Source organism: Rhyacophila brunnea, unplaced genomic scaffold (genome assembly GCF_057557595.1).
Source record: "Rhyacophila brunnea isolate RB1 unplaced genomic scaffold, BYU_Rbru_1.0 scaffold_16, whole genome shotgun sequence".
NCBI classification, from domain to species: Eukaryota; Metazoa; Arthropoda; class Insecta; order Trichoptera; family Rhyacophilidae; genus Rhyacophila; species Rhyacophila brunnea.
Window position 1 is genome coordinate 10,486,115 of NW_028232816.1, and position 21,177 is coordinate 10,507,291.

General features: G+C 32.6%; 2 protein-coding genes across 7 annotated transcripts in view; both read right to left on the bottom strand.

The window, feature by feature from the left end:
* LOC147074345 (cartilage oligomeric matrix protein-like) overlaps nt 1-11,339 on the bottom strand; it is a 29,064-nt gene extending 17,725 nt beyond the window's left edge. The window contains exons 1-3 of the mRNA XM_085943624.1: nt 11,121-11,339; nt 8,984-9,198; nt 3,496-3,664 (exon numbers count right to left, since the gene is read on the bottom strand). Of these exons, the coding sequence (XP_085799750.1) occupies nt 3,496-3,664; nt 8,984-9,198; nt 11,121-11,181 (445 nt within the window). The 5' untranslated portion in view covers nt 11,182-11,339. The remainder of the gene's footprint in view (nt 1-3,495; nt 3,665-8,983; nt 9,199-11,120) is intronic.
* Nucleotides 11,340-18,169: 6,830 nt separating this feature from the next.
* LOC147074346 (cartilage oligomeric matrix protein-like) overlaps nt 18,170-21,177 on the bottom strand; it is a 60,140-nt gene continuing 57,132 nt past the window's right edge. For all 6 annotated transcript variants that reach the window (XM_085943608.1, XM_085943606.1, XM_085943604.1 and 3 more), the window contains exons 18-19: nt 20,323-20,560; nt 18,170-19,022 (exon numbers count right to left, since the gene is read on the bottom strand). In XM_085943608.1, the coding sequence (XP_085799734.1) occupies nt 18,934-19,022; nt 20,323-20,560 (327 nt within the window). In that variant the 3' untranslated portion in view covers nt 18,170-18,933. The remainder of the gene's footprint in view (nt 19,023-20,322; nt 20,561-21,177) is intronic.

The window sequence follows — 21,177 nt, forward strand, 5'->3', positions numbered from 1 at the left end:
ATGGGAAAATGAGAAGTTATGGAAGGAGTTTGTCGATTAAAAATAGGTGGTGCCCACCACCCTACCGATATTTTAGAATGTGCTCTAGAGTACAAAAAGGTTGGGAACCTCTGAGTTAGCTCAAGTGACATCAAGTAAGTGGACGCGTGCAGTCTAGTTATAGCTTTACCGTCGCTAAGTGGCACTTGTGAATTGATCGTAAACCACTGTGCGTAGATATAGGTACAGGGTGATTCGTCTATCGAGTACCCTGTCGATCTCTAAGGAAGTTACATAAAGACAGTGGGCGCGTGTAGGCTTGTTAAAGCGAAGCCGCCGTTTACCACAGAGTAACTCAGACAAAATTGGACCAAGATTTAAGCCTATCTTTATATTCTTATCAATTATTGCATAATGAATGGGTGGTAATGCATTTGTGAAATATTTGCTGTATCGCACTATTGTTCTTATCATTTTAATCGACTGAATGCAATGCATCTTTATCGCTCATTGTTTTAAATTTTTTTCTATCGGATATTGTCGTCTGAGAATGATTAATGTATGTTTTATATAGAATCAAACTAGTTTTTTAATTAAGTTTTTAATTCAACCCTAAAGAAGGACGCATCGACTGCATTAAATCACTGTATCTGTGACTGACTATTAACAAGTTATTGTCCTAAACATAATCTATTATAATATAATATAATATTACCTTCTAATAAAGCCAGTTTGAATATAAAAGATGTTTATATGACGTTGATTCCACCGTTCTATAACACCTTGAGGAACACCATAGTTTGTTCTAAAACTCCGCGATTCGATTCCCATTGTAATCAACAAATTGGCGGCGATTTTTCAAATAAGAAGCAAAACATATGAAACTACACACGATCCTCTTTTTGCACGGTTTCGAAATAACACGGTTTAAAAAATAAAGTGCCGATTATTTTTTATTTACACTGATTCTTTTGCTTTAACACAGTTAAAAAAAAACTAAAAGAATACAAATACGTATGTACCTATGTACATATTTATCAAAAAAAGTGCAAACATATGTTGTCACCGGATGCCGTCCAGACATACAATACGTACATACATGGCGCCACTAGTCAGTCACTTCGGGTTCGATACGAGAGACGCGCCGCGTGCTTCGGCGTCAACGTCATTAAATATTTCCAGCGATGAGAGTGATTTTTCGAAAAACAGCAGTAAACAGGCACGTTTATTGTCAAGTAGCGACACTGAATGAATATAAATGTATTTCTCTATGCTACATTTAATTTAAATCGAAAACTATGTAAGTAGTTTTATGTATAAATATTTTTATGTATAAATAATAAATAAATCCGATTAATTTTTGAGTTCAAGAATTTCGTATTTTCAGTTGATTTTAAGTAATGGAAGCTATCTACCATTTTTGTATGGGCACCTTATCTTTTTTTACACGGTTTTGTTTTGCACGGTAGTCTTTGGAACGTATCCTCTGTGCAAAAAGAAGATCGGGTATATATGCAGTGACGTCCCTAGACAGAAGGCCGTCCCTAGGCAGCGCCAAAATGCCACCGCATTCTTTATACTTACAGTATTTTTTTTTCATCCTTCCATGTCTCCAATATCTAAGAAATGTATTGTATGGATACATTACTAACAAAATAAAGACTGTAAATTCGCCAATCTGCTCGTGTCGTTTCTGGTTACCAAGGACGCCGAAGGGCAAAAAATAAACTAGACATCGCAAGCCCAACAAAAAAATACAGTCCTTTTAAATCTTTTATGTTAATAATGAATACATTATGTTTCTAACCTGTAAGCTAAATTTTTAATGAAAAGATATTTTCGTTATTACTAAGTGTAGCTATTTTTTTTATCGATTTGCCGCCCTTCGAGTAACTGCCGCCCCCAAGCGACGCTCAATCTGCCTGCCACCACGGGACGTTACTGACTATATGACGCGCCAAATGTACATAGCTTTTGTAATAAAATATCGTGGTCAACGCGATCAAATGCCGTAGAAATAACTGTGTACACAGAATCAACTAGAACTGATTTATCCATAGAATTTGAAATACAATTATTATACAGTAGGTATAGGATGTGTTACTGTGGACCGCCTAGGTCGAAAACCAGGGTGCGAATCGGAGAGGCGAGAGTCTATTGGTTGATGCTATTATGTAACATCGATGAATCATATGTCATACGTACTAGAGGTGAGTTGGAAATACTGTCACCAGTTTATGTACTCAAGTTTCGGATGAAACTACCCATACTCAGTATGTGTGGCCCAATAAACTTATTCCAAAAAACTTGTGATGATATCATCGTTCTGTGCACTCGCCAGTTGGTAGACTTTCAACACTATTGACATTACATGCGCGCGAACGAGATATCACTTGAATATAGGTATATTTTAATTTATTAGTCTATTGCGTTCGAATGTATGAAAATAGATCATAAATTTTGTGTCGCAGTACAGTGGTGAGATGACGCACTGGCTTAGGCTTGTTATATGACAGTTCAAAACATGTTTAAAATTAAAAAAAAAAACACTGTTATTAATTTTTGTTAACAAGAATATTGTAACCTAACAGAAAAATAACTGTGTTTAAAATTTTATAATAAATGGTACTTTTCAAAAAGCGGATCTAAAATTTAGCATTTAAAATATCTGGAAAATTCTCAAAATATTAGGATTTTCTAGACGGCAGACACGACGATCTTTCATGTAGGGAAAGAAGATCCTATCAGACGTAACTTCGAAGTTAATTATGAACCTTTTACGAAGGTATTATACATAATGCCAATATTTTAAAGAACTGTCCATAGCATGGGAATCATCGACCATCTGCTTATTTCAACTAGATCATTAAACTAGATCTCTATCATCGCTTTTATCCAATTAGGCCAGTCTTCTGGGAAAAAAATTCTTTATCACCCCCCCCAGCGACGTTGAGGGTGATGCTTCTACCTACCAGAGGCATATAGCGGAAAAATACGAAGCTAGCAATTTGAGATATTTTTTGATAATTTACAATTTCAGCTGTATTAATTAATAAATATGTATCTGAAAACATTAAAAAGAAAATAAAAATAAAAAGCATTCAAGTTAGGTATACACATTTATATTTTTATAAAAATCGTTTTTTTTTAAATAAATATTAAAAATATTAAAACTATGAATTAGTCAAAAATATTTACGAGGAAAAATTTAAAACTTAATAAAATAAATTTTAATAATAAACATGACTATAAAATATGATGTAATAATAAGATGCGGTCCTGTGACAAATTCACATTTTATAACATTTTTTCTCAATTGTAAATTTATCTTTGACTTAAAATAAAAAATATTTTTTTTAATGTTTTAAGATACATATATTATATTAATTAATACAGTTGAAATTGTAAATTATTAAAAAAAATGTCTCAAATAGCAAGCTTCGTGTTTTTCCGATAGGTGCCTCTGGTAGGTAGAAGCATCACCCTTAAGTGGCAAATGATAAGTCATAAAGTTACCATCGTTGTCGGCGTCTCTATCGCAAGCGTCGCCAATTCCATCATCATCAGCATCTTCTTGACGAGGATTCGGGACATGTGGACAGTTGTCGCAAGCATAACCCACTTTGTCATCAGCTCCCAAGTCTCCATCAATCTGATTTGTGTTGGGTTTCGGAAGGCACTTGCCCTAAAAATAATATTATAATTATTAAAAAAATATAACTATAGTCGCACTTGGTTATTACGAGAAAGATGGGACCGACTGAATTTGCTCGTTATAAGCATTACCTACTCGTTATAACGTATATAACGTTTTTTGCGCCATGTTCTATTTAAGCATTGGACATAAAAAATCTAAAAACCATCCTAAAAATCCCCGAAACAAGCATGGCATTCATAAACTACAAAAGAAGTTGTTTATTGTAATGAAGTGCTGAGCCGCCGGCGCTGGTAGGTACCTACTGACTTTACAAAGCTTGGATTTTTTAAATGCAATTTCAACCATACGCGTGGATACTTTTTCAATGTTGACGGCAAAAACACCAATTGGGTACTTAGACACTTAACTAGTGTCATAAATGTAATCCGATCCCGGCGGCATCGGTCTAGCTCGGTCGGATTTTATTGCTCAGGGTCGAAAATGTTGTTTTTAAACGATTGACACATTAACAGTTTTGCTCGGTACACCCGAGAAGTAGCTCGCTATAAAAGTGAATAAATGTATGGAGAAAATCATAAGCTAAAATGTCAACTAATGTTTCTCATTACATCCGAGATCTCGCTATTTCCGTGATCGTAATAAGCAAGTTTGAATGTATAACATACATAGATATACCGACTACCAGTGGCGAAGGGTGACTTTTGGGAACAAGTAGGCTGTGGAGATCAGAGAAAAAGAACACACTTGTCAGATACGGGAAATAAGAAGATAATACGATTTTACTATATTGATGAATAGGTAGGTACTTATTCACTAATGATAACGACACATTAATACGATGAAATTTCAAAAACTCTGAACGCCATAGAAATTATTTTTTTTAAATTATCTAATTATTAATTATTTTAGTCGAGATAATATTTTGCGCGATGGTTTTAGGCTCTGCGATCGGAGCCTACCATTTTCATACAATTCGATAGACTGGCTGGGGTTACGTGACGTGAAGTCCATACGAAAAAAAATCACAATTCCTTGAGAGATAATCGACATTTATTTACGTCAAGACAGATGGCGCACTGTGGTATATATTTTTAAACCTTTGCAGATTGTTTTGTAATCTGTATACTACATTCTTACATATACGACATCTGTCGTTGCCAAATTAAATATTTTTTATAGAATACAAAATAATCAAGTGATCATTATAAATATGTCAATATGCAATTCAAAAATATTTTTCTTAAGAAGGCAGGCTTTAAATAATCGCCTAGTATTCGCCACTTCTAACTACTGCAACAACCTGCTACTTGAAGATGACAAAGACCCAAAATCTCCCTTGCCTATCTGATGTACCAATATATTTAGCTTTATTCTCTGTTCTATTTTAGACGACGATGATTACAATAATATCCTTCATTTATAATTGAGTTAGCATTTACTTGGTAGAATTCCATTTTAAAAGGAATGAAAATATTATAATTAATATGAAATTCTACAGGTTTTTTAAAAAATGTAGTCTAAAAAACCTGTAGAATTTAATATTAATTATATTTTCATTTCTTTTAATATCCTTCATATTATGAATCGTGTCCGGAAACTTGTACGTATGCAGTTCGCCGTACCACAATTCACCATGAAATGTTGTATCGGAAATATATGGCCGTATATTAAAGACCGTCCAACCTCTTTGGGTGGTATAGTACTGACATAAAATTCATGTCAGTTACAGGAAGCCAGCCGCAAATAAATTTCGAAAATAGCCGATATACTGCATTATTTGTTAGGCTAGGTTTTTATTAGGCCAAAATCATCTATGAAAATTGAATTAATGTTTATATTGAATCTAATAAAATTGGAGAACGTATAGTATACGGTCATCTCTTTCCGAAATGAAAGCTCACGGCGAACTGTGCCACGGTGAAATGTTTTACGTACAATTTACGGTTACATGTAAATTGTACGTATGCAGTTCTTCGTGGGACACTTATTCGTGCGCCGCAGTACGTGAAACATGAGTTCGTGCAACATTTAATCAAATGACGAGTTCTTCGTTGAACATTTCACCGTGGAAAACGTATTCTACAACATGTGGCGCTAGTTTGCTGTTCCAATTAGATTCAATACGAATTTGATGAGATGTCTTTATTGGTTTTAAATAATTTAATGTTGAAACTACATAAATAATATACCTATACGATGAGATTGTATTTATAATCTACTTACCTACCTATTTTTTATGTGTGTTCCTTGTATTACGATAGTTTTTAAGTGTTTTATTTAGACATTAATATTATAAGTTACTGAAATAGCAATATTTTGTTAAATATTATAAATAAATAATATTATATTTATAATTCCCTGTGTAATATATTAGTATTAGCTAGTATCACTATATTAGTAAGTAATATGTGAAAAATGTTCTCTTATTGTATAATATGTACTTATATTTATATTTGTATATAAAACCAGATCAAATGTTTCTTATACACATAATTTTTCGTCTGGACAATGGACTAGTTGATTTGCAACCTTTAGTAAGTAAGCATTATTGAAAATACAAAGATGGCAATACCTACCTACTTTAACTTTTACTATAGATAAATTCTGTTATTAAATTCATTAAGGATATTAATGATTTTTATAGATAAGTACGTAGTAGCGTAAAGACCCAATGGGTTGGGCGAATGGCTAACAAGTGACAACATTCTTTGTAAAAAGTTTATTTATTAATATAATTTCCATTCAATGGAGCCCAATGTATTGCGCTTTGGAGCAAAAATGTTAATTATTTAGCTAGGTACCTACTGTATTCTGTTTACTAAGTATTCACACATACATGACTTATAAATAATAATATGTAATGTTTAATACACTTACGTTATAGGTTACTTTTGTTACAGTTGCATAATAGTGCATTTTAAATATCTATAGGTCATACCACAGAACTGAGTAAGTAATAAGATATGCGAAAGCCAGTCACCATCGACCAAGAATTTGAAGCCAGCAACGCAAAAAATACTAAGCCCGTTAAGAGTCTTCGAATATTGCCAATATTGAATGCGCGTTTCGTTTATGTTAGAAACTTTAATGCATATTATGATACATAATGTAAATATTGAAAATAACATATTCTTTATCACGTGGTTGTTGACTATACTGCTACTACTACTATGACTTATAGATATACCTACCTAATATAATGTTTTCCTAATTCCCACCAATAAATAGCTGGCACTACATAATGTTACTAATAAAAATCATCAATTATCTATACTTACATGATTACAATATATTACACAAGGAATTATAAATCTGGATCTATGTAAAAGAAGTGCCTATGTCAAAATTGTCTAATATGTACTAAGTTAAGTGTTGAAAAGTTCTTAAAAATTTTCAAAAATTGCTTTATTTTTTAGTCTTGTCCAAATTATTTACTTGTATTAAAAACAAAAAAAATCTATAGTGCATCATTATTGTTAAAATTATCAATTAACAAGTCTGAAAGGTATTAAACAATCGCTTGTACTGGAACTAGCTAAATAATTAACATTTTTGCTCCAAAGCTCCATTGAATGGAAATTATATTAATAAATAAACTTTTTACAAAGAATGTTGTCACTTGTTAGCCATTCGCCCAACCCATTGGGTCTTTACGCTACTACGTACTTATCTATAAAAATCATTAATATCCAAAATGAATTAAATAACAGAATTTATCTATAGTAAAAGTTAAAGTAGTTAGGTATTGCCATCTTTGTATTTTAAATAATGCCTACTTACTAAAGGTTTCAAATCAACTAGTCCATTGTCCACACGCAAAATATGTATAATGTGTATAAGAAACATTTGATCTGGTTTTATATACAAATATAAATATACATATTAATAAAATAAGAGAACATTTTTCACATAATTTTTTTATTCAAATGTTTTGGTAAGATTATAGGAATCTGAATAAAACATTTGAAACCATAATATTCTAATAATAAAGATAATCTCCCAATATAATATTTTACCAATTACCACCAATAGCTGTTGATAATTTATACCATAAAAGTGCAATATTACTTACTAATATACCAATACTAGCTAATACTAATATATTACACAGGGAATTATAAATATAATATATTATTATTTATTTATAATATTTAACAAAATATTGCTATTTCGGTAACTTACAATATATATGTCTAAATAAAACACTTAAAAATACGTAATAAAACCATCGTAATACAAGGAACACACATTAAAAAATAGGTAGATAAGTAGATTGTAAAATAATACAATCACATCGTATAGGTATATTATTTATGTAGTTTCAACATTAAATTATTTAAAACCAATAAAGACATCTCATAAAATTCGTATTGAATCTAATTGGAACAGCAAACTAGCGCCACATGTTGTAGAATACGTATTCCACGGTGAAATGTTCAACGAAGAACTCGTCATTTGATTAAATGTTTGCATGAACTCATGTTTCACGTACTGCGGCGCACGAATAAGACTTAGTGTTCTACGTTGAACTGTTTACGTACAAATTTCCGGATACGACAATTTACATGTAACCATTTTACATAATGATGACTTTTTGAACTGACAAGTTTGTTCTCACCAGTAGACCATTTGGAATGAATAAACGATTTCATAATAATATATACCTCTAAATTAGACGACGAAATTCGATGCCCAAGAATGCTGAGTTTTTCAAGCCATGAAGCCCAATGGCATTAATATAAGTTTTTTGAGACTTTCCAGACTTTGAGAAAATCATATTAATACAGCGCTCGAAATGGAATATTTTACGAACCAGAGCGCTCGATAATTTTATGAAAATATTAACATAGTTATCTAATTATATGTGTATTTTATAAACATATTAAGTGTATTCGATTGTTACATTATATGGCAAATCTAGCTTAATGTCGAATTAATATGTCCACGAGACGGAGTGATAATTTTGGGGATTTTATGAACCGGAACGACGTTCCGGTCCATTTCAAGCCCTGCATAAATATATTGTGACCTCACCGAGATGAACCCGGTGCACCCGGATGAAAGATCAGCGCCTTACACACTGTACTACGCGGACCGACGTTGTCTCACCAAGATAAGGAAAAGTCGTTAAAACGATAATATTTTTAATCTTCCTTTACTTACGGTGATGAAGCTTGAGCTGATTCTTATTCTGTCAATATTTTTTTTTTCCATTAAAAAATATGTATTATTTTTTGAAATAAATGAGGGGGGAGGCACCAATATTTGATATTTTTTTTAAATGGGGGCATAGTAACATAAAGTTCAGAAACCACTGGAGTGTAGGTAGGGAGAAAACGATGTTACCTCTGTACATCTCTCATCTTCTGTGCAGTCTGGCCAGCCATCAAGGTCTCTGTCTACATAGCAGAAGAGTCCGTTCCCAGCAAAACCAACTTTGCATGCGCAAACGAAGGTTCCGTTTGACGTCTCATTACAGTATCCGTTGTCATCGCAGACTGTACCATTGTCAGATACTCCTGGGACGCCATTGCATCCTATCGTCTGCTTTCCGGTAGGACCTCGAAAAGTAGGTAATGCAAGGACTTAATTAGATTCTAAAAATTATAAATTACGAGGAAATATACCGAAAAATACACTATTTTAAGAATTAGTAAAACAACTATAGGTATAGGTACCTAAACTAAACGCGTGTTTTATGCAGGTAAAATACGATGGCTTAAACACGAATTATATAACGGGGCGTTTTTCGTGGGTGAACTCGGCGAAGCGTTGAGCGTTGAGCGGCACGCGCAACTCAAACGTATAACCATGTGTGAAAATGTTCGTAAACAGTTTTTTTTTGTTGTAAGTTTATACGGATATACGTTTGAGTTGCGCGCGCCGCTCATCGCTTCGCCGACGTCGCTCACTTAAGACGTAGTGTTATGGTGCATGTCACGGACTATCACGTGGCGTCACAGTAAGCTTCCCGCTACCGGAGAAAAGTGTGTAATGTCGTTTTTCTTGGCATTTAAAATGTTATCAGACTGATGCTCCCATCCCGTAGCACATTTTGAACCTTTAAACTAAGATTGTCATTTGGAAAAATCTGCCGGAATCACCAGAACAACAATGAGGTCACCTCACGTTTAACTGCACTGCATCGACACCTGCATGACTCAATGAACGATTTTATCATTTTCTACATGCCTACACTTTTCGACTGACATGTCAAAATCACGTTTTTTTTGTTTTTAGCGGTTGGCATACATTACTATCAGAATATATACCACAAAATCTAATTTAAATGCCATCTATATTTCAATAGACAATATTGTGAGTCCACGGTTTCAGATACATTTAAAAATACACCTGACAACTTCGAAAACTCGCAAGTGACTGGCAAAAATATTTGGATAAATTAATTAGGTAAGTATGTACATACCTATAATTCAAATATAATTCACAAATCCGCACGTGTCATTGCTGGTCATCATGGACGTGACGTCCAAGGACAACGGAAGTACGCTTGGCATCGCAAACCCGACAAAAAATTACAGTCCTGTTATGTCAATTAATACATTTTGTTTCCAACCAGTGAGATGATTTTTTAACGGAGGGCTGTTTCCGTTATTACTAAGTTTTTTACCTATTTATAAATATACCTAATGATTCTCCTCCATTTTCCGCCCTTCGAGTAACTGCCGCCCCCAAGCAATGCTCAATCTGCCTTCCCCCACGGGACGTCACTGGTCACTATCCTTAACCACGAAGGAACAACCATACGGAAGCTACTAATAATTAGGGATTGCAATACCGAATGAAAATGTCAATACCGGTTTTTCGGTATTTCTTATTGAATAAACATTAAAAAACCAGAAGTAGGTGCTAATCAATAAATATAGCTATTACAATCTTTTTAACTTATTATTTTATAGCAAAAACCTACATACCTACATTTATTATGTTTGACATTTAAAAATATATATTGATCATAATTAATTATAGAACTAGTGATTTTTTACAAATAATTTGAATATATTGATAATTTTAACTTAAGCCCCCAAAAGTTCATCAAGTGCAAATAAGTCCGGCTGCAGGAAAAGCTTCTTAAATTAAACGCTTGTCAGTCATCAATAATTATTATAGAATAATTGAACATTTTTGTCATGGATGTTTTATATTTCGAAATAATATTATGATAATTCATCGCGACAATTACTTAAATAAATACATATATTTGATGAAATTTGTTTTATTTTTTTTCACCTTTGTTGGATTCACTCAATATATTTGCATTTTAGCAGCACACAATGTATAATTCATTTTAAAAAACGTGAACGAGTGTGCTTTCTTAATATCGAAAATTCCGGTATTTTGGATTTTTAAAACCGGTATTTCGTTATTGATAAATACTGGAATACTGGTTGTGAATTATCGGTATTGCAATCCCTACTAATAATATAGAATGGTTAAAATAAATTATAATTTTTAGACTTACTTGACTGGATTATGTTTAAAAGGCTTAAAAGTAGACATCCAGCAATTATGGGCCGCAACATGGTTATAAAGCTTTTTTATGAAATCAATATTCACAAAACTGTTGATTGCAGATTTCAGCTGTAAATACCAAACTTAATAATTATTCTATCACGATTAAATTAACGGTTATTCTTAACCATTTTCGTGGACCGCTGACGTGCCAAGATGGTTTGTAAATAATATTATTACTTTTAAAAATATTTCTAGAATATTCTAATCATTAGAGTTCGTTAGTTACCTAATATCGCGGAAATACATACAATATAGTCAGAGATGAATCGGGAATATTTAAATGATATTTTAATCAGTATTTAAGTGGGCAAGTTGGCAGAAAGCCGACAAAAGCAGAGTAGGCTGGGCCAAAGTTCCAGTTTTGGAAACCATCAATTTGAGGTTGTCAACTGGTTCACATACCTGGGTTCCAATATTACAAAAGAGAACGTGGAACTGGAAGAAACAAAAGCCCGAATAACCGCTGCAAATAAATCGTACTTATCATTGCTGCCCATATTCAAATCCAGAAATGTCCACAGAAAAACTAAGACCCGGCTCTATAAAACCGTCATACGCACAGTCGTTGCATACGGGTGCGAGTCATGGACGCTAAATATGAATATGGCCTCTAGGTCTACCTTGCGGACGTTTTGTACTTCTTGGATACCACTGGATGACTAGATTTGTCCAACGATTGTCTCTTATTCGAGCTATGTGTCCAGCCCATCTCCATTTAAGTCTTTTAAGAAACTCTATTACATCGTAAACCCTTGTCTACTTCCTTATCCACTCATTCCTCTTTTTGTCCTTTCGCGTTAGAGGCCGCTGGATCGATGAAATGATAAAGTCCTGCGGAAGTACGTGGCATCGCAATGCACAGGACCGAGAGAAGTGGAAGCAGCTTGAAGAGGCCTTCACCCAGCAGTGGATAGATTCAGGCTGATGATGATGATAATATATTAATAAGGTATCTATATTTCTTTTTAAGGCATTTCTATTTGGTGTGCCGCGGAACAAATCTTATTCACCAGTGTGCCGTGAAGTAAAAAAGTTTGGCAGAGACCTCACCGAATTTATCAGGAAATGCGGAGTACTGAATAATATTGTGGTGGGTAATATGGTGTGTTGGTGTTCCTGTTCAAAATTATTGATATCATTTACATTTACTTACACATTGCCGCCATACGAGTAATTGGATGAGTTGTTATTCCCAGTTTGCCTCTGATATTTGAACTAGAATAGGTCTCTGCGGGCCATAGGTCAGGTAGCGTATTTTTAGTTTTTATCAAAAAATAATGTAGGTATCTAGCAATAACAAGTCAATTCGCCCAGAAATATAATATAATATTATCGTTAATATTATAATATTACATTTTCTAAAATTTTAAATCTGAAATGCGTGAAATCTTAGTTAATATTAAATTTAAATTGAAAGGTAATAGGTAAAATGACAAAAATAATATTAAAAGGTAAGTACCTAACAAATTTCCAGACCATTTGAAACTAAAATGATGCCATTTTAAGTCTGCTTAAGGGGGGAGGAATAGAAATTCATTATAATTCTTTAAACAAATGTTAATCGATCAATACCTATCTAAATACAATGGGAAAAATAAAATATATTTTTTATTTCAAAGAGAAAGCGACAAATAATAAAAAACGGCTAAAAATAAGGGTTTTATTACTAGATACATTTATTGTTCCAAGTAATTCCTTGAAAGAAAATTATCGATTTACTGTTGTTTAATAAGTTTTCTTGGAACTAGCGTATCGATTTTGTTAATTATAGTTTTAATGTTTTTTTTTCAATCTAAAAACATCGATTTTTACGAAAAATAAAAATGCATTTTATTCGCTTATTTTTGAATAATTGCATCAAACGGACACGACGACCTGTTCAAAATATTTTTAGATATACTTTATGTAATATTTTAATTGCGTTGTAATGAGGTTTTTGTTAATTAACATTTTTTAATTACTATGCACCAGGAGGTGGCGCCTCTAACGGCGAAAAGTGGCGATATAAGATTTGAATTGGTGTGCTTTCTTATTGCCGCAAACTTATTTTTCTAAGCATCGGAAACACGTACCTATAAGATGAATAATTTTTTCCTGACGAATGGTGGCATTTTGTTGGGTGGTTGGTGCCAAGTTTCGAAAAGTCCCTCAAACTACGATTTAAACAAAAGAAACATAATTTATTTGATTACGAATCTTCTGAAACAATTTGAGAAATTTATGTTAGCATTTACATTAAGCCGTCTTCGCATTTGTTTACTTGTATATTGATAAAATAAAGCAAACATTCATCATAACATCATCAGTCAATTTCAATACACAATGAAAACCACATCCACTGGGAATGTCCTAAAATGGGTACCGTCAAACGGGGTTATTCCGGCTGGTTTTTCTAAGGCGTAAATTTTTATTTTCTGACATTTTTTTTGTACTACGTATCCATTGTTATGTGGTTTTTATGGTTATATATACTTAACTGCAATTATTAAAAATAGTTAATAATATTTATCTACATTCTAAGATATTGATTTTACTGATACAAATATGGAGGCGTAATTACACTATCTCGGGGTTATTCCGCCCACTTTTAAAAAAATCCGACGTCATTATCACTGTTACGAGGGAACACCAATGTAGTAGAATAATACTCATATCACGTGCTGCAAACATGTTAAATACCATAACCCATATATATTTATCTTTTTTGTGTGTTTTTACATGGTCAAAATGTTCTGGGCAGAATTACCCTTGTTTCACTGATATGTGCATACATTTTGTAGATTGAACTTAGGGGTGGGCAAAAAAAATAATTAATAATTTTTTTGTATATTAACTATGTTCATAATAATATTATGGTATGTTCTAACATTAACGTGCACATTAATATTATAATGTATGAAACTATTGTTTTCTTGGTTATGTTTTTTTTTTTGAAAGAAATAGAACAAGTATATTTGTAACTGAATACAAAAACTGATATATTGAAGCCTCTTACATCTAATGACAAAATAGATACCAATACAATTATTACGCTTATGTGTATTTTTATATTTTAGTACTTTTAACACAATTTTATTAGACGCCAATATCAATTTCATCATGCTTCTATCAAATTTGTTTATTAACGAACAAATAATAATAATCGTATTGTTATACCTATTTTGGGGTACACTAATAAATAATAGACAATTTATTGTATTTATTGATATTAAAAAATAATACTTACTATAAAAAAGTGTTTTGACGACCCTACCTCAGGCGGAATAACCCCAAAACTTCATGTCGCTCTTCGGTACAAGTCCGCCTGGCGTATTTTAAGTCTTTAAAATTCAATTTATTTAAATATAGCTATGCATTCTAATTGCTAACATATAACGGAATGGAGAGTAAAAATATCAATATCGTACCTTTTGTATTTCTGGTAGATAAATGATGATTTTTCGACAGTTGACGTAACTGCATATGCACACACCATTTGGAAAAGCAAAGTTTTATATTAACTTACGTAAAGTTATAGATGTTTAAAATGTACTATATGACTAAATGACAATTGAGAATAAGGTTATAAAGAAATATTTTGTTTACCTGAGTGTAAAAATAAGTAGTGGCCAACAAAACATTTAACATTAAACAAAATATTGTTTACTAGGCGGAATAATACTTGGAAGGCGGAATAGTCCCATTTGACGGTTCAGGAAGAAAAGAGCGGTTCAATTCAATTCAACCAGCTGTTGGCTGTTGGGCCCATCGGAACGCCGGATCTGGTTACCACAAAAGCCAATTTGTTGCATTTAGAAAATTTGCGGCGTCATACTGTCAACGTGAACATGTTTTTACTTCCTTAGATAATCAATAATTATCAGTTTTGTATTAGCTACCACAATTTTTAATTTTGCTTATGTGTATTTCCTTTCTTTTATGGCCACTCTTGACTAGTCATATTAATTCAGTTAAAGCACACTTGAGTGCATGGCAACCTCAGTTTGGGTAACTGCTCGTGAGACATTCTCAGTTATAAAAAAACAATCAGATGAAATAGGTAATGTTCGCGCTTACATAGTAGGTAGGTGCAAGTTAATTTTTCTGAATCATCTCATGAAAAGACACACATATCCTGAAAAACTATCGCGTTTGACATAGGTATGCAATTCTATTACCATTTCTTCAAATAAATGTGAACGCGAATTTTCGCAAATGAATCTAATTATTACCCAAATAAGAGCTTCTTTGAAGACCAAAACAAACTCGTCGGACCACCTTTGACACTTTATGGTCCTTAAAAATACGTTCATCGGTGGTTACTCGGTGGAAGACATTCATCCATAAACTCTAAGAAAAGGAATCAAGACGATTTTCCAAACGAAAATTGGACTGAACTTTGGAAATCACCATGGCCCCCATAAAGGTGGGACTGACAGGGGTCTAGCCTGGGGAATTGACCAGATAAGTGAGATAAACGCACATCACAAATTTGCCCTAATCGTAAAAAAATCGCCTGCAATTTCCTTCAGGCGTATTAACATTTTAAAATATGTGCTTGTGTAATTAATTGCATTTAGGCGGGCAAGCGGGCAAGGCCGAAGAATTATAAATCGTAGCATTTCTCGATGGGATTTTGAAAAACATCGTAGGTAGCCAATATAATGTTTCCATGCTTAATACCAATCAATAGTCGCGAAGTTCCTTTGCGGCAAACAAATTGACTGCCGTCAGTATGATATTATAGTCTGAATTCTTTATGCTGGCTTGCGGTTCCCCTCCCCCCCTCCGCTTCAGCATCTTAACACTGCATCCCTCTTGTTCCCACCCAACTTGCAATTGTCGAACGCGATGACATAATGCTTTCCATCCTAATTCCTTCCGACTCTAGGTACCTAATACATGTTTTTTTAAATAATAAATTTTTGTGTGATAGATTTAAAGTTAGGCATTCACATTTTTTTTATTTTCATTCTCAATATTTAATATAAATTATTATTGTCTTAGTTTTGGTGTATTTTTTTAATTTTTTTGTATTCTACCACAATATTATGTAATAAGTACATGCTCAATAAGTTGGGAGAATATTTTTATGAAAAAAAACCGATTTGTGCATGGCTTTAAATAGACAGGAGCGCACCGGAGCGCCGTTCCGGCTCGTGAAGTTGGAGAAATTATCGCTCCGCCTAATGGAAAAATTTGACCATTTGAGCTAGACAGGCCATATTATAATAGAAAACCTAACACACTTATTTTTATAAAATACACATACAATTTGATTGCTAATATTCGATAGGTAAAATATCTTCACAAAATTGTCTGGCGTTCCGGTTTGTAAACTTTTCTATTTCGAGCGCTGGATTTGTTAAATTTTTATTACCTACTGTTAAATAGAAAACATGATGGATCTTCTGACCGACGTCATGCAATGCACATAATGCATAGCGTCTGTAATTTTCTACAAACACGTATCTCAAAAATCACAACTTTTCAGGAGAGGCAAATAACAACTTTATTCTCTCAGCATTTAATTTAGAAATAAAATTTCTTCTATGAAATATCCATTTAGTATAGTTATACAAATATTTTCATGAAAAAATGTTATGTCTCCTTAATTTATCGCACTATATTTCTTTTATTTTGTTTTTAATTGTCAATTAATGGTGGAACTGTATTGTATTGTTGTTTTTATTTAATAAAACGCAATTTTTTTTTTTTGTAGTCGAGAATGCATTGCAACTTTACTGTCAATATTACTGCAGCAAACACGTATCTTGGCTTACGAGAAAGAGCTTCAGTATAATCATCTGTCGGAGTTCAGTATTCTGTATACTTACAAACACGTAACTCAAGATACGAGTTTATAATATTTATAAAAGTCTTTTATTGTGATACAAGTTTTTGTTATTGCTTAAATCTACTATGTTGTAAAGTATGTTTTGAGATACGTGTTAGTGGAATATGTGCGTATTCAAATTCTGAATTCATTACATCAAACAACTCAAAACTGGCAAAAATTGAGATACGTGTTTGTAGAAAATTAACGACGATATACGACTGGGGCGGATCTGTCGACTATAACCTGACGAATATGACATACAATTATTAAGAGCGTACATAAGTGAAACGGCAAATAATTTTCAACAGTGTGTGGGACGTAATTTCGGCCGCGTTGCCAGTCGGAGAGCAATAGTCGACGACGATGGCGTCAGAGGAATATATTCTTAAATCGTGTAAAAATGACTAAAAAACGTTCCGCATGTACTTGAAAAAGAAAACATGTCAATGAATATACTATTATTATTAGTTATATAACAATAAACATAACATTAAATGGACGCATGTTGGATTTTTATGACAAATTATATTTCGTTCGGCATGCGTCATTTGCACAATCCGCGCGTCGCCTAGTCACGATTTTTTTAGACCTTTAGGTGAGGTAAAGCCATAAATGAGTTACCTACTAAAACGGCTAGATAGAATAAGTACACTTTTTAAATTCTTAATAATATTTTTTATTGACGACAAGCAACATATAAGTAGAATATATTATATTATTTAGAAATAGATACAGCTTTCATGGTTTCTCATTCATAAGTGCATAAGTAATCGTTGGTATAGTAAATTATACATAATGAGTTGTATTATTTTGAATTTAAATAATTATAATACATGAATACACACAATAAAATAGGCAGTAAGTGCACGACAACAGAAAAATATGAGTATTTCTATGTGCCATTGCCAATACCCTAAATATATATTATCTAAATGCCAAAAAGACAATATATTAGAGCTTCTGTGGATATTCAAAGATGGGCCTGAGTGTACAAGGAAACATGGTTATTTAAAAAATAGGTTCTAAGTGCCGTTTGGTTAATATGTGTCATTGAGACTTAGTTCCTCGTTTTCGATGTAGTACGTGGCACTTAGTACTTATTTTAAGAAATTAGTGTTACGACGTAGTGTTTTTTTTAACGTAATGTTTAATTATGATTTTTTTGTATTTTTTTTCTTCTAAGGGAATAAATATTATAATGTATGTTAAATCTATTAGAAGCTAATAAAACAGTTATTTTATGAAAAATAAATGAACTCTTATACCTCAGATTCAGCTTTTTGGTAGTTAGTGCCTATTTTATTTTGTGTATTCATAATATATTATTAACATATATATAATATTGCTAAATTCTCAAATTGATAAACATAAAAAAACCGATTATAAAACAGGTAGGTATATCTTTGTCACATTATGTAGAAATGTGTAATTATAAAAATAATATACATTATTATATTGAAAGTGGAAAATATTATACAAAATACTGGTTAAATAGTTTATTAACTTCAATAAAAGTAGTGAACATAATATTTTCAATAATAACATGATACCTAGCATACAAATTTTATTCTGTTTCGAAGAAAACGTGATAACTAAAGTTGATTTTTATCTATAGTTTTATATCGAGATATTTAGAGATATCGGCTTTCTATAAAAAAAGTGTGCAGATAATGATGTAGAAATTACGCCAAATACAAAAGATAAATACATATTATTATATAATATGTGATTTCATATGCCATAAATTAACTGATGAATAGTAATGATTAAAACGACATTATTCCAGAATCTAAAAGTCATAATATCATTTGTTTTTTTTGTGCATATAATAAAAACATAAGAACATAATATAAATGTAATAAAATCTGTATATTTTAAGTGATGTGATGAATATTGCAACAGTGTGACCAGAGAAGACATTGCAATAATAAATAAATATCATTTATATTCTTCCTAATCTTCTTGGGTCCACGTGTACTTGTTGCCGTAGCCTTTCAGGCAGCTCACGGTAGACGGCTTCTGGAACATTTTCTGCAAAGAGATCGAAATATTAGTGATGACAAAATCGAATCAAAAGTGGAACTATCCATTATTTTATATGCGAATCGTTTAATGAAAAATATTGTGTATCTTTTCAGTTGTTGTTTGAGCCAATTAAACCCAGTACCCCTTCTGGAAGCCATGAAATAATAACTCAATTATTGACGCTTGTGCTACTAGTGGCGAAGATGGTTTTTTTATGTATCAAGACATTGTAAAATACGGGTCTATGCTATCCAGTAATAATTAAGGAGAACACTAATTGAATCAAATTGACAATGTCTGTCAGAACATAACAACTTGTTTATAATACAATCTTCTTCTTTTGGTGCTGTTTTCTTCTATTGAAGGTTGACAATCAGATCGCGATTCATCTCCCTATTCTCAGCCAGTCGTATCAGATCACTCACAGCTTATACATTGAACCATCTATAGAAATTACATAGCCAAGAAAATCAGTTTCTGTTATCGTTAACTTTAATTAACTGTAGTTTTCTAGGCTAATTTTATAAAGCTAAACCCTCCACTATCAGTGAGTATTAGTGAGTATTTAATGTTTTTTTGTAACGATTCAATTACCAACCTTCAGCGGGTACAATATTTGTCACTGTTGCATACTTATACAAAAAAAATTGGTGTATGTACTTATGTACGCGCGTTAGAAGTTATACTTCTTTGGCGTAACAAAACAAAAACAAAACTTGTGATAACCTAGATTCTTCGACTAGCTCTTAATTATCTTGTTAAATTACACACTCAAGAAAAAGGGCCGCTTATTGGAGCGCCGTTGGTTTATTTCTATACACTTTAACAGCGAGGGCTTTGCGGCTGGACAATACCCTCCCTAGAGATATAGATATTTTTAGCGATGCATTATAATTCTGTTTTTTAAATTCTTTTTTATTATTTAATTTGTATTTTTTTTTAATCATTGTTGTTTTTTTATTTTATATCCTTTCTATAAAATTATTTTTTGCTTTGTTTTTTTCTCTACCTTGTTTTTTCTCTAATTGATTTACTTGTACTTTTTATTCTAAATGTCATGTTGTGAACTTCCTGAATTAATAATTTGTTAAGTACTCAATGCGTCTTTTTTAAATAAATAAATTACTAAATTAGGTATAGGTATAATTATTTATCGTTGTTTTTATTTTTAAAGTAACAACCATCACTCTGATCGGTGTGCGCACGCAGCTCTCAATTTCACTCTCTACCAAACCCCCCAAAAGAAGTATAACTTCAAAAAACATTAAACATAATTAGGTCAAAATATAAAAGTGAATCGTCATACCATTGCATCGGTAGACCAAATCAGACCAGATAATCATCTCCTGTGAGAAGCAGAACACTCCCAATCTTCCTCCCTTAAGAGTCCCATCATAGATGTTGCCTGAGTCTGCCACCAGATGCTCTCCTTCGAAGACCCTCAGTCGGATGAGGCCAATGTCTGGACGATGAAGGAGCAGCCAGCGGTATGCTGTCTTCTCTTTCCAGCCGACATTACGGGGATCTTTCCATAAGAGTTTCACCTGCGGAAAAGTGTTATACATGTTTTTCAAGTTTATAGATAATATATTGTTATTATGGCCTACGCCTCAAGCATGTAAAACGTACGGCTTCCCTCGCCGCCTGTTGAGGTCAGTGAGATAATATGATGTATGACGCATAAAGCCCAAGAACCGATCTATGCAATTAAAATAAAACGTAATGTTTATTTTTGAAAAGTATCTGCCTGCCATTTTTTATACAATGCGATCTGTCATTTATGCTTGAATTTCGTAGTTTCCGTTTACGCGTCGATTGGTAAATATTATTGGTAAAAATATTATTAAAAACTCAATAAATTATGCATGGCTATGTCTTCGTTATTTTTAAATTATTATATCTAGTTGTTCTTCAACATAAAACATTTGCGTGCCATGCAAAATCATCTCGCGTGACAATAGTGGCACGCGTGCCATAGGTTCGCCATCACTGGAGTATGCAGTATGGAGTTTTACAATATTGCATTTTGGTGCCAATTTCATGATATTTTGAAAACCCATTCGGCGTAGGTACCTATTATTAGCCATTGGCAAGGTCCTTCTAAGCGGATGAAACCGGTCCTGATCACTATTCAATTATGTGAGTACCTACTTTATAACAT